The following is a 12,090-nucleotide window of genomic DNA, read 5'->3' on the forward strand; positions in this document are numbered from 1 at the left end:
CGTGCACCACCACGCCTGGCTCTCCTCAGGTCTTTTTAAAATCAATTGCCTTTTTATAAAGCCCCGACCTTCACACATAACCTGTAACTTTGTGTTGAGGGGAAATATGGATGGATGGATTTTCTTTTTTTTTTCCTTGATAGAGGTCTAAGATTTAAGAAAGCGGTCTCTCTTTTTCTCCTCTTCTGCCTCCTCCTCCTCCTCCTCTCCCTCCTCTTCTTCTTCCTCCTCTTGGCATTCTGTGGATAGGACCTAGGATCTCAAACATCCTAGGCAAGTTTACATCACCGAGCTCACCTATAGTCCCAAGGCCAGGGCTATGAGGTATCTAATCTCTTCGTTCTTACTGTTTATAAACAATAAGATGAATCTGTCTTGGTTTATGACAACTGTGTGGCCTCAGAGAACTGGAGGCCTTCAGAGCTGTGGGATATGGTGGGAAAAATAAGATCAGGACAGCCTTAGTGGTGTGACGAAGCATGGATCCTGGACCAGCTTTTTCCTCGTGACAGGAACCTCTGCTGTGTTTTCTTTGGAAGAGACTGATACACAAGAGAATGAGGATTGAGTTAGATCCCTGCTCTGTGACTTGTAGGAACAAATGTAAAAAAAAAAAAAAGTTACCATGTAAAGACATCCCTGTCTGGAGCTCTCATGTAAAGACATCCCTGTCTGGAGCTCTCCTGGAAAGGCATGCAGAGCCAGCTCCCTGTGAGTTCTATTAGCCCGGAGTCCAGTGTGTGTTAGCATCTAGAGTCTTGTGCTCTGTGCATCATCGTGGTGGCACACTGCATGACTTTGTCATCATACAATTATTGTACCTCCTATTCCTGGTTGCTCCTAATTTAAGTGACAGTTGTGATACTGTGCTTTCCTCCCTTGATCCCTTTAGGGTTAACAAATGCAGGCAGTTCCACTGGCCATATAAAACTGATAGCAGCCTTCCTTAGGACTGTGAGCACTCCCATAATATCATTTTATTTTTGGTCCTATAATATTTTAACCTGATCTTTTAAAATTGCTGTAGATTCCTCCTTTTTTATTTGTTTTTCCTCCCTGTTGTGAGCACTACTGCAGTGACCCTGCTTGTGTCTATAAACATATCAGCACGTCTAAAGGACAAATTCCTGGAAGTTAAGTCAGATTTGTCAGCGTTGAAAGGTATCGCCCAGAGATATTTAGGAAATGCTGGTCAGTATTGTGGACGGAGGTGTCATAGGGAATGTGATGTCACTTTCCCATGATCCAGACTCAGAGTTCATAGATGCAGCTTTGAGCACGTGACCAAGCAAGGCTAGCTAAGCAGTTTTAACCCTGGCATCATGCATAGGATCTCGTGGATGTTAGAAAGAGTGGGTGGCTTTTCCTGGACTCTAGCCTGTGTTCTCAGGAAGGAGGGAGGCAGCCTAACAGGTGGGCTAAGACAATGACCTTATATTCAGTGAGGCAGCCTCTGTTGCTTAGGGAGGGAAGTGGGGCTCTTATATTTTTCTCCTTCATGGAATGCAGGCTCCCAAGTTTTTAGCCAATTGGCCTCTATCTGTCCTTCCTAAACTAATACTAGTTTGGATCCTGAGCAACAGGTGTGTTTGCTTTTTTTTTTTTTTTTTTAGGTTGAAATTTTCTTGTTGCTATTCTTTTTTGTTTTCTGAGACCGGGTTTCTCTGTGTAGCCTTGGCTGTCCTAGAACTCTGTAGACCAGGCTGGCCTTGAACTCACAGAGATCCACCTGCCTCTGTCTCCCCGAGTCCTGGGATTAAAGGCGTGAGCCACTGCGCCCAGCTTGGTTGAAATGTTTTTTAGGGTGTCTGAACTTTTCACCCAAACTAGCCAGCACTCCTTTGTAGAGCAAAGCATCTGCTGGCCCATCACACGAGGCATTTGGTTTGTTACAGAATCCCATACCTTAGCAAGATAGATGAACACTACGTTGGTGTTTTCTTGTTTTGGTTTGGTTTTGAAATGGGGTTCTTATTGTGTAGATGGACTGGCCTTTTAAATTCATGGTGATCCTTTTCTCATAGCCTCCCAAGTACCAGGATTATAGGCGTGCAACCCCACGCCCAATTGGTATATATTAAGTTTTTATGGGACATTTCTAGTTGTGCAACAGAAATTCAGCTTCCAAAATGAAGCTACATCTTCAAACTCAGAATATTGCGATTTTCAAAGTCTACCAGAGCTTTTCTGTTCAGAGCAGGAAAAGTCAATGATAGAAGCCACTTCCTCCAAGAATGTCCTGCATGGAGAAAATGAAAAGAAACAGTATGGGGGCTGAAGAGATGGCTCAGAGGTTAAGAGCACTGGCTGCTCTTCCAACTGTCCTAAGTTCAATTCCCAGCAACCACATGGTGCCTCACAACCATCAATACTGAGATCTGGTGCCCTCTTCTGGCCTGCAGGTGTACATGCAGGCAGAACACTAATAAACAGATCTTTAAAACAAACAAGCACACAAACAAACAAACGCAGTATGAACACATCAAAGAAAGCTTTGGGTGTGACTTGAAACCCCAGCTCTTTTGTTGTTGTTGCTATTGTTTGAAACAGGATTTCTCTGTGTAGCCCTGGCTGTCCTAGAACTCACTCTAGACTGGGCTGGCCTGGAACTCAGAATCACCTGCCTCAGCCTCCCAAATGCTGGGATTAAAGGCGTGTACCATCACGACCAGGCCCCACCTCTTTTTGAAAAGCTGTGCAGGATCTGTGCATCCTTCCTGTGCAGAGGGCTTGATTTGTGTTGTGCCCTTTGGCACACATCACTATTGTCCTCACAGTAAGTGCATTTCCTCCTTCTCCTCAGTAACTGCTCATGAAACTCCACTCTCCGGAGACACCACGGTTCTGCAGCTGATAGCAAGCACGTCCCAGTGCAATAGTTTATGACTGTGCCACATGATGCCACTAGTCAGTTAAGCCAGAAAGAACCACAAGAAACAACTCAATTTAGAGCAACTTAGTTTAGAGTTAAAAAAAAGGAAGCTCACGGCTGTGATGTACAAATCAAGGGAAATCCATAACTGAAGTAATTCCATTAAAGAAAGTATAATTACCGTTGCCCTGGGAGGAGGTAGGTAACTTGTAAGCCAGCCAAATTCAGCTCTTATAAATCATTGGAAAAAAATGGGCCAAGCTTCCTATATTCTGGGATAAATAAGATATTTTCTTCTTCCAAATATTAAATACTATAGGTTTAAAAAATATTTTAAAGCCATTTGTTTAATAGAGCTAGGCACACATGTGACTCAGGGTGGGGTGGGGTGTGTGGGGTTTGAGGAATTCTGGAGAGTTGTTTCTTATCTTCCTCCATGTCGGTTCCAGAGACTGAACTTGAATCATCAACATTGGCCACAAGTGCCTCTGCCTGCTGAGCCACATTGCCAGCCCACCACAGAGTTTCTTATGGCACACAGACACAGAGAAACTGAGCTTCTTTATACATTCTAATCCAACCCAGCTAAACTTTAGACGGTACATACCCAGGGATCACTGCAAATAAGTGTAAGTGTTACTACTGGAGTTCCCACACACATTACCACAGGTCAGAAACATGGCACAATTATGTCTATTATAATTATCATTTTAAGTAAACATCTATGTGTATGAACAGATACATATTGGGCCGTCAAGAAGATACAACAGGTAAAGACTCTTGCCCCCACACCTGATGACTCCCTGAGAAGGAGTGAACACATCCCAACAAGTCGCCCTCTGACCTCTACTTGTGCACTGCAGCACTTTGCTACAAACAGAGGTACACATCGCACACAATTAAACAAGCTAGCAAAACATTTTTTAAAAAAAGAGATACGTGTAAAATGGGTACCAAGACTGAGAACAAGGGAGAGTGTGGATTCTAAACGCAAAGGAGTCGGGATTTGAACTCAGCAGTTCAAATCCCAGCCTGTGGGATTCCCTAATGTGTGTACTGTGGGGCCGGCTTGTTGAGGGGCGGGAGGGGTTAGACTTCAGATGCTGTCATCAGGGAAGATGTATTTACATCTGGCTTCCAGGCCTGGGGTTTTTCAAGTGGTGGAGAACTGAAAGGACAGGAAGAAAAGCTTGCTCAGCCCTGAAGTCAGGCCTAGGGATTAAGCATGAGGAATGTCACATGCAACTATGAAGCTGCTTTCTTCCCAGTGTCACAGATCAGAAACCTGTCCTCTCTGCACAGGCCCTCTGAGTTCCCCGGAAGGGGAGCTTGAGGTGGCTCACGGAGCAGGGTTTACAGAGCAGTGTTCCTTGCTCAGTGCCCCACCCTCACCCCAAGCCCACACACATTTCTTGTCTTCATGTAGAATTTCAGAAAGTGATCACAGGAATGAAAGAGACAAATCAGGCAACTTTTGTAGCCAGAAATAAGACCGGATGCAAGATGGCTGGCCTGGGAACCGGAGCTCTAGGAAAGCCACTTTAATGATCTCTGCGAGATTCCGTAAAGCACTAAAGCTTGGGGGAAGTGGTACAGCGCAGGGACAGAGCATGGGATCTGCGTGCATGAGGTCCTGGACCCCGTCTCCTCCTTTGTAAAACAGAAAATAAACAGGAGTCAAAATTAAAATCACTAAAGCTTTATAGAACCAGGTACTTTTCATCTAAAAATAAAGTTTTTATATCTCACTGTGTGATACACTACAGCTCCATGGTGAGATTTTTTTTTCTTTTTTCTTTTCTCTCTCTCTCTCTCTCTCTCTCTCTCTCTCTCTCTCTCTCTCTGTCTCTGTCTCTCTCTCTCTCTCTGTTTTTGTTTGTTTGCTTTTCTGAGATTTTTTTCTTATTTATTTATTATTTTTTTGTTTGTTATTTGGTGGAGAGGTTGCAAGGGCAGAGGACAGGGAGACAAGTGGGATTGGGTAGCATAATGGGGAATCACAAAGAACCATAAAAAGATAATTAAAAGTAAAGTATTCCCCAAGGATAAACAACAACGAAAACAAAACAAATCCTAAGCAAACCAACAATATATAAATTTATCATCAAGAAACCTGAGGCTTAACCTCTTTGTCCAAAAGTGTGCTAGAGTCAAGAGAAGTCCCAGGTTTTGGGGTACACACAGAGCTCCACTTTCTGCCCCCACACCTGCCCTGGACACTGACCCTAACCGGACATTTCTGTCGCATGTCTCCTGGAGGCACTGTGCTGGGATGGAAGGAATCTCACCTTTGTTCCTGGACAGGCTTAGTGTGAGTTCTGGTTCTCCCACTTGGTACTTGTGTGATCTTGATCAGGGCACGCTCTACATACGCTGCTAAGTCTCCTGCTCAGCAAGATCACCTGGACTCACAGTGCGAGGTGTACTCGGCCCAGTACCCAGCATGTGCTGGGGGCTCAGTACCTTGCTCGACTGGAAACATCCCATGGTATCCCATAAGGAACACTTGCCTTTTGACCAATGTCTCAATTGCTCTGAGGTTTGTTCAGGGTGGGAGAGGCCCTTGAGCAACTACAGGAAACACTCTAGCTTCATGGGGAAGGAATCCAAAGCGTGGGGAGTTCACCAGACCAGGATTGCTCAGTTTCATGAGGACTATCACGTCCAAGTTTCGTGGCTTTCTACGGAACACCACCACCACCACCACCACCACCACCGACAGCAACTAAAGTGTCTTGGAATACAGTTTGTGTGTTTAAGTATGTGAGTTTTCTTTTCGTTCTTTGTTGTTTTAAAAACAGGGTCGCTTTATGTAACCTTGGTCGACCTGGAACTCACTATATAGACCAGGTTGGTCTTAAACTCACAGAGCTCCTCCTCCTGCGTCTGCCTCCTGAGTGCTGGGATTAAAGATGTGTGCCACTGTGCCATCTATATGGTAACTGACCACAATGGCATTACTCTCACACTTAATAAATCACATGTTTGCCAAGCATGGGTACTGTCCTGGGCTGGAAACACATCTCTGTCTGTCTGTCTGTCTGTCTGTCTGTCTGTCTGTCTCTCTCTCTCTCTCTCTCTCTCTCTGGTTTTCGAATCAGAGTTTCTCTGGGTAGCCTTGGCTGTCCTGGACTCACTTTGTAGACCAGGCTGGCCTCGAACTCCTGAGTGCAGGGGGCAAAACACATCTCTTGAGGAAGAGGGTCTATTGTGTAGAGAATTTCAGGTTGATATAAATGCCACAAAAGCAATAAAGAGGGCTAGATGGGAAGAAGCCAGCCTAGAAAAGAACAAAGCTTGGACTTTTCAGGAGGAAGAACATCAGGGGCGGAGATCCCAGGGCACAGAGGTGACCCGGGCGAGGTGGCTGTGGTTCCTAAGCAGCAGTTAGGACATTGGACTCTTTTCTTCCTGTAGTGCAGAGTATTTCAAGCCAGGGAGTGATATAATCTTTTTAGCTTTTGTTCACATGTTCCTCTTAAGAGAGCCAGCTAAGCAGTGGCCACTCCTGACCGAGCTTATCTCCTCCTTCATCAGTAGCTGTCCTCAAAGGCTCACGTAGAAGTCCAAAGCATGCTGCAGAGTCCCTAAGCCAGCTCTTCACGGAGTTCTGTCTGTCTGTCTGTCTGTCTGCGTTGTGCCTCCTGGTCTCACAGCTGGTATTCAGAAGCAAGATTCCACTTCTGCCATTAACCCACAAAAGCAAATATTATTTCTGTTCTGTTTTTCCTACTACTAAACACATTCAGAAAGTGCACTGTGGTCTCTGAAGTGTTTCCTTTTGATCACAAAGCGAGGTACCCAGGGGTGCCGGGTACAGAGCAGCCAGATTTGCATGGATGCGATAATGTCCCAAGTGAGGTTCATGTACTTTAGGTTCCTGGCTCAGGGTCGTTCCAGTGACATGATAGTACCCCTGACCTTTGACTTCGTAATAGCTTTCAACTGAAAAAGAGAAACCAGCAATATATATTTCAGAGAACTTGCTGTAGTGTGGGCTTTTTTTTTTTTTTTTTTTTTTTTTTTTTTGGTTTGCTCTGGCATCAAATCTAGGGCCTCACATGCCAAGCATGTGCCCTGCTCCCAGTCCTGGGCTGGCAGCATTGTGAAGCCCCACTGACACCTGCAACCAGCACTGGGCCTGGGTCAGTTTGGGTTTGTTTGTGAAAATTACGGACAAGCGCATGGTGCAGTAGCGCTTACCTCTCACACTTCACAGGCAAGGAAGTGGGCTTTGGACTCGGGTGTGGCCTGGATCTGTCTTGCCTATAGGAGCCAGCACTGGATCTGAAAGTGGGTTTATCCAGCTTTTCAGAGAGCAGGAGCATAGCCAGGTGAGGTGAGGGATACAGGCCATCCCATCAGAAGCCTAGGGTTGGGGTAGGGCCATCCCTGGGTGGTTTTCAAACATTTGGATGTCAGAGTTTGCTTAATCTTTTTTTTGGGGGGGATGGGTCGGTTGAGACAGCGTTTCTCTGTGTTAGCCTTGGCTGTCCTGGGCTCACTGTGTAGACCAGGCTGGCCTTGAGCTCACAGCGATCTGCCTGCCTCTGCCTCCTGAGTGCTAGGATTAAAGGCGTGCGTCACCACACCCAGCTTTTTGCTTAACTCTTTATATGAGCTGTTTATACGGTTATTGCTGAAGCTCCAAGTCAATGGTAGTTGACCCAAACACCAGCAGTGAAACCGCTGCCAATTCAAGCTTTGTCAGTTGATGGGGATTTATCCAAACCTCTGCCTCCAGTCCCACTGTCTGTGTTCATGAACTGTGCCAGCGTATACCAGGGAGCTAGACACGGCCCCTTCCCACAAAGCTCCCTCCAGTTTTCCTTAATGTATATGGGTGGAGCTTATTTGGCCAAGGGAAGTGTACATTCAAGAGGTACATTCTTGCTGGGATGTTTGGGGCCCACAGCCGCATTCGGTAAAACTCCACCCACAGTGCATTTGCATAGCAGTGAAAAAACCGGTATTTTCTATCTGAATGAATCACACTCCCAATCCTGAGCCTGTTGGTCTGTCTGTCTGTCTGTCTGGGTTGTGGAGGGCCAGCTAGGTAGAAGGATAGACGAGGCTGCTGTCCGGCTGCACCTGGAGGGGGCCGGACCAGCCACTCATGGGCGGTCCCTTTTCTGCTCAGAGAGCACGAGGGTCTGGCTGATGGCCACAGCTGGGCCTGGACATGGAACCCGCAGCCTGCTCTCCACGGGAAAGGCCAAAGAGGGAAACAGGCCTTGGGTATTTGTGCTGTCGAGGGCCCCACGGCGCAGCAGGCAAGAGACAGGTATGGAAGTTGTGTGATTCTAGAGCTGGTCTTCCTTCCTGGGTGTCTCGAAACTGCTGTGTCACATTTCTGATTCGTGGCCACCTGGCCCTGAGTGTGAGCCAAGGAGGGCAGGAGGTCATAGGGTCAGTTTTAAATTATAGTTCTCAGGCCCAAGTTGACTGTTCTCTGCCGTTAAATCTTGTTTAATGATAACTCAATTGCTTTCCTTTGTGCTGGGGGAAAATGTTAATTTTTTGCAAAAAGGTAGGAAGCTTTTCTCTTGATTCTAATGGAATGTTTCTAACTGAAGTGCACTATTGTCCCTCACCCTGCTGGACTTTGAATTCCTGCCCATGGGCTCCTGTGTTAGAATTGCCAAGTACAAGTTGGACACTGAGTGCTGCACTTAGCACTTGGTGGCTCTCACCTAAAAATCCCAGAGTTTGGGCTGAGACAAGAGAATTCAAGACCTGTCTGGGATCCTGACTGAGACCTTGCCTCAAAATAAGCAAAAAATAAAACCTAAAACCCACCTCTGAACCAATTTTCTTGGCAATCAAGAGAGGCACCTCTTTTCTTCCATTTGCTTTGGTTCTCCCGTATGCCTGTTAGTTAGCTCTGTTGCTTTTTGCAGTGGTGGGGACCACACAGCCTTGTGCGTGCTGGGGGAAGAGCTCTGAGCTCTGCCACTGTGCTGCACTTCAGCCCAAATCCGCAGCCACTTCTGAACTGCGCTGCCTCACCTCTGCAAAGGAAAGATGAAGCCTTGGCGTGCTCCATCTTGTCCCTGCCTGACTTAGAACCCCGCGTTGATCTGTCCTGAGCGAGCAAGGCAGGAGAAGCCGAGAGGCTCCATAGTCTGGGAAGGCTGATCAGCTGTGCCCCGCGAGGAAAGCATTTTGGCAAAGTAGAGTCAGGGGAGGGACTTTGTCGAAGCTCACGCTGAGGAAAAAGTAAAACTTTAAAATGAAAAAGCCCTAAAATGGGATTTGGTTGATGCATTTCTGATCTGCTATCTCTGGACCTGTCTTCTGACTGCCAAAATCACAGAATGAAGACAGCGTTCTGGGGCGAAACCTCCTGAAATAGGGACAGTTACCAGGTTTGATCCAGGAACAAAGTAAAGCCAGTGGCGGTGTGTGTGTGTGTGTGTGTGTGTGTGTGTCTAAGTTTTCTGAAGGAACAGAACCAACTGTAATTCCCACAAGCGTGTGCATGTACAAGCAAGTATGTGTGAGTGCTGGAACATTCAGATGTTCTGTGTAGACTACACTTTTGCTGTCAGTGTTGAAGGTCAGCTCCTTGGCCAGTGTACTTTCTTCAGACTTTTTTTTTTCCCCAAGATGGTCCCAAGCAGAAGGAAGTGTGGCACATAGAGAATGCTACGTCTCTGAGAGAGTGCGTGAACAAGGCAGGTGGTGGCCATAAGTAAGGAGGAAGTTACTCATCCGTGGAAAGGAGGCAAAAGGCCTTGGAAAGGCTGTAAAGATATTTTTTGACTGGGAGGGACATGCGGGTGCATATAAATGAGTGGCTAGGACTGAGATGGATTGAGTGACGTAACGAAGTGCAGACATGGCACTGGGGCCTCAGAGCTGCTTGAAACGCGTGCGCATGCGCTGACATCCAACTGCCATGTGGCCGTGTTGTTAAGAGAGCTGATGGCTTTCTCTGGGCCCAGGTTAATTCTAGAAGGACTGGATTAGTTACCAGGGGAGCTGAGTCTCTCCCCTCTCCTCTGTGTGCACACTTGCTCTTCAGCTTTCTACCATGTGTTGAGGTTGTACAAGACCCTCCCTGGCACGTGTTCTGATTCTTTTCCATCTTCCAGGGCATAAACCATGGCGAACCTTTCTCCTGCTCCGCGTACCACCTAGTTAATTCTTCTCCGTCTTGATCTGATTACCAACTCAGGTCACACGTCCCTCAAAGAATCGTAGGCCTTGGAGACTAAAGGTTAACTAGGTCAACCTGGATGGCAGAGGAGGTTCCAAAGGCCACCGAGTTCAGGTGTCTTCTCCTGACCCAGAGGAAGCAGGGGTGGGGGCGGGGTGGGGTGGGGGAGGTGTGCATTGGGAGTCTGGCTTCCACTAGTTTGTGACTTCCTTGAGGTAAGGCAGATGGTTGTGGACAGCGGGCTGGGATGCCCACCCTGATGTGTGCCTTGTCTGCCAGTCTATTCTAGAAATCAGATTCCATTCTCTGGTTCAGGTCCCACTGCCTTTCTCTCCCTTCAGGTAACTATGGAAGCCGAATGTGGACATTTGTTAATTAGAACCGCTACGGGACCGTTTTTGTTTTGAAAACATTCCGCACGTTGTATATGCATCTCTGTGTGTCTGTGTATGTGAGCTTAAGTGCCTAGAGAGGCCGGGGGATCCCCGGGAGCTGGAGTTTCAGGCAGGTGTGAGCTGCCTACCAGGAGTGCTAGGTACCAGACCCAGGACCTCTGCAGGAGCAGAACAAAACAAACTCTGAACCGCTGAGCCATCTCTCAAAGCCCTGTATGCTAGTATTTTAAGGTCTCTGATGATGAGTGCTGTCCTTTGCCAGTGTTCTGCACAGAGGTGTGTACGCACGTGCGCATGCCCTCTAAGTGACACAGGATCTTCGAAATCCTGACTGGCTTTCAAACTCTGGGTGAACAGTGATGTGAGGTAAAAGAACGTGAACGGGTGATTTCGTAAAAGATTCAGGCTGAGTCTCAGGGCCCAGGCATCCAGGAGTAGTGTGTGGCACCTGTGTTGCAGCGAGGAGCCATTCCTGGCATTCCTTGGCTTAGGTGTCACTGTGTCAGTGGACTGTAGATGCCTATCGCCACTGTGTCACCTGATGCCTTTTCCCAGCAGACTGTCCTGCCTCCCAGCCTGGGGTGCCAGGGCAGCTCTGAAGATGAAGAACTATGTGCTTGGAGCAGAGACAGATTGAGGCAGGGGATTGACTTCCTTAAAGTGACCAGGAAACTAAAAAAAAAAAAAAAAAATAGAGAGAGTGGTATCTGTGTGAGAAGGGAGGTTGTCCCCAAGCAGGAAGAAGGAGAGTGTTATCCCCTTGGGGCTCCTTGGAGGTTTTCCCACATCCTTTGAAATTACCCAGACAAGAATGTCTCCAGAATACCTGTATCTGTGAGTTGTACTTAGGAGTCCTTTCTGGAGAGTTCTAGAACAGTGCTTTTTAACCTGTGGGGTGCAACCCTTTCACAGGGGTTGCATATCAGCTATCCTGCATATCTGATACTTCCACTATGATTCCTAACAGTAACAAAATCACAGGTATGAAGTAGCAACACAGTTTTATGGTTGCCGGGGGTGGGGGGTGGGGGGGGAGGGTGGTCAGCACCACATGAGGAACCGTAGGAAAGGGTCACAGCATTAGGAAGGTTGAGAGCCACTGAAGCCCCTGTTTCCACCACATCCACTCTTTGGGAACCTGAGCAGGCTTGAAGGTGACAAACTCACTCACGCAGGCCCGCGCCCCTCCCTGGCCCGCTGCTCTCAGATGAATAAAGAAGGCCATGAAGGAAAACCAGAGAAGCCTCCATGTCCTTTCTGGGTCCATTGGGCCCAGCTTCTAACACACACACACACACAGAGGCACATGCACATACAGGCACATGCACATACTCCATTGGGCCCAGCTTCCAATACACACACACTCACACACACACAGAGGCATACACTCACACACACAGTCCATTGGGCCCAGGTTCCAACACACACACACACACACACACACACACACAGGCACACACTCACACATACACTCCATTGGGCCCAGCTTCTAACACACACACACATACACACACAGGCACAGGCACACAGGCACTTGCGCACACACTCGTGCATACACACACACACAGCTAGCCCATGCTTTGGCTTCATTGCTCCAAAGAGCTCAGGTATCCTCGCTAGGGACTTTTTTATAGCTGAAAATACCAACCCTGCTGCATCCC

The 12,090-nt window shown here is 47.4% G+C and overlaps 1 protein-coding gene across 22 annotated transcripts in view; it reads left to right on the forward strand.

Annotated features, from left to right (window-relative positions):
• The window catches only part of KIAA1217, a 797,280-nt gene that overhangs the window by 532,575 nt on the left and 252,615 nt on the right, over nucleotides 1-12,090 (forward strand). The window contains exon 1 of one of the 22 annotated variants that reach the window (XM_084782797.1): nucleotides 7,909-8,156. The exons of the other annotated variants lie outside the window; for them this stretch is intronic. Coding sequence (XP_084638923.1) covers nucleotides 8,055-8,156 — 102 coding nt within the window. The 5' untranslated portion in view covers nucleotides 7,909-8,054. Of the gene's footprint in view, nucleotides 1-7,908; nucleotides 8,157-12,090 lie in introns of those variants that run through there. 22 annotated transcript variants of the gene reach the window in all.

The sequence above is a fragment of the Acomys minous genome (genome assembly GCF_964271855.1).
Source record: "Acomys minous genome assembly, chromosome: 5".
Lineage (NCBI taxonomy): Eukaryota > Metazoa > Chordata > Mammalia > Rodentia > Muridae > Acomys > Acomys minous.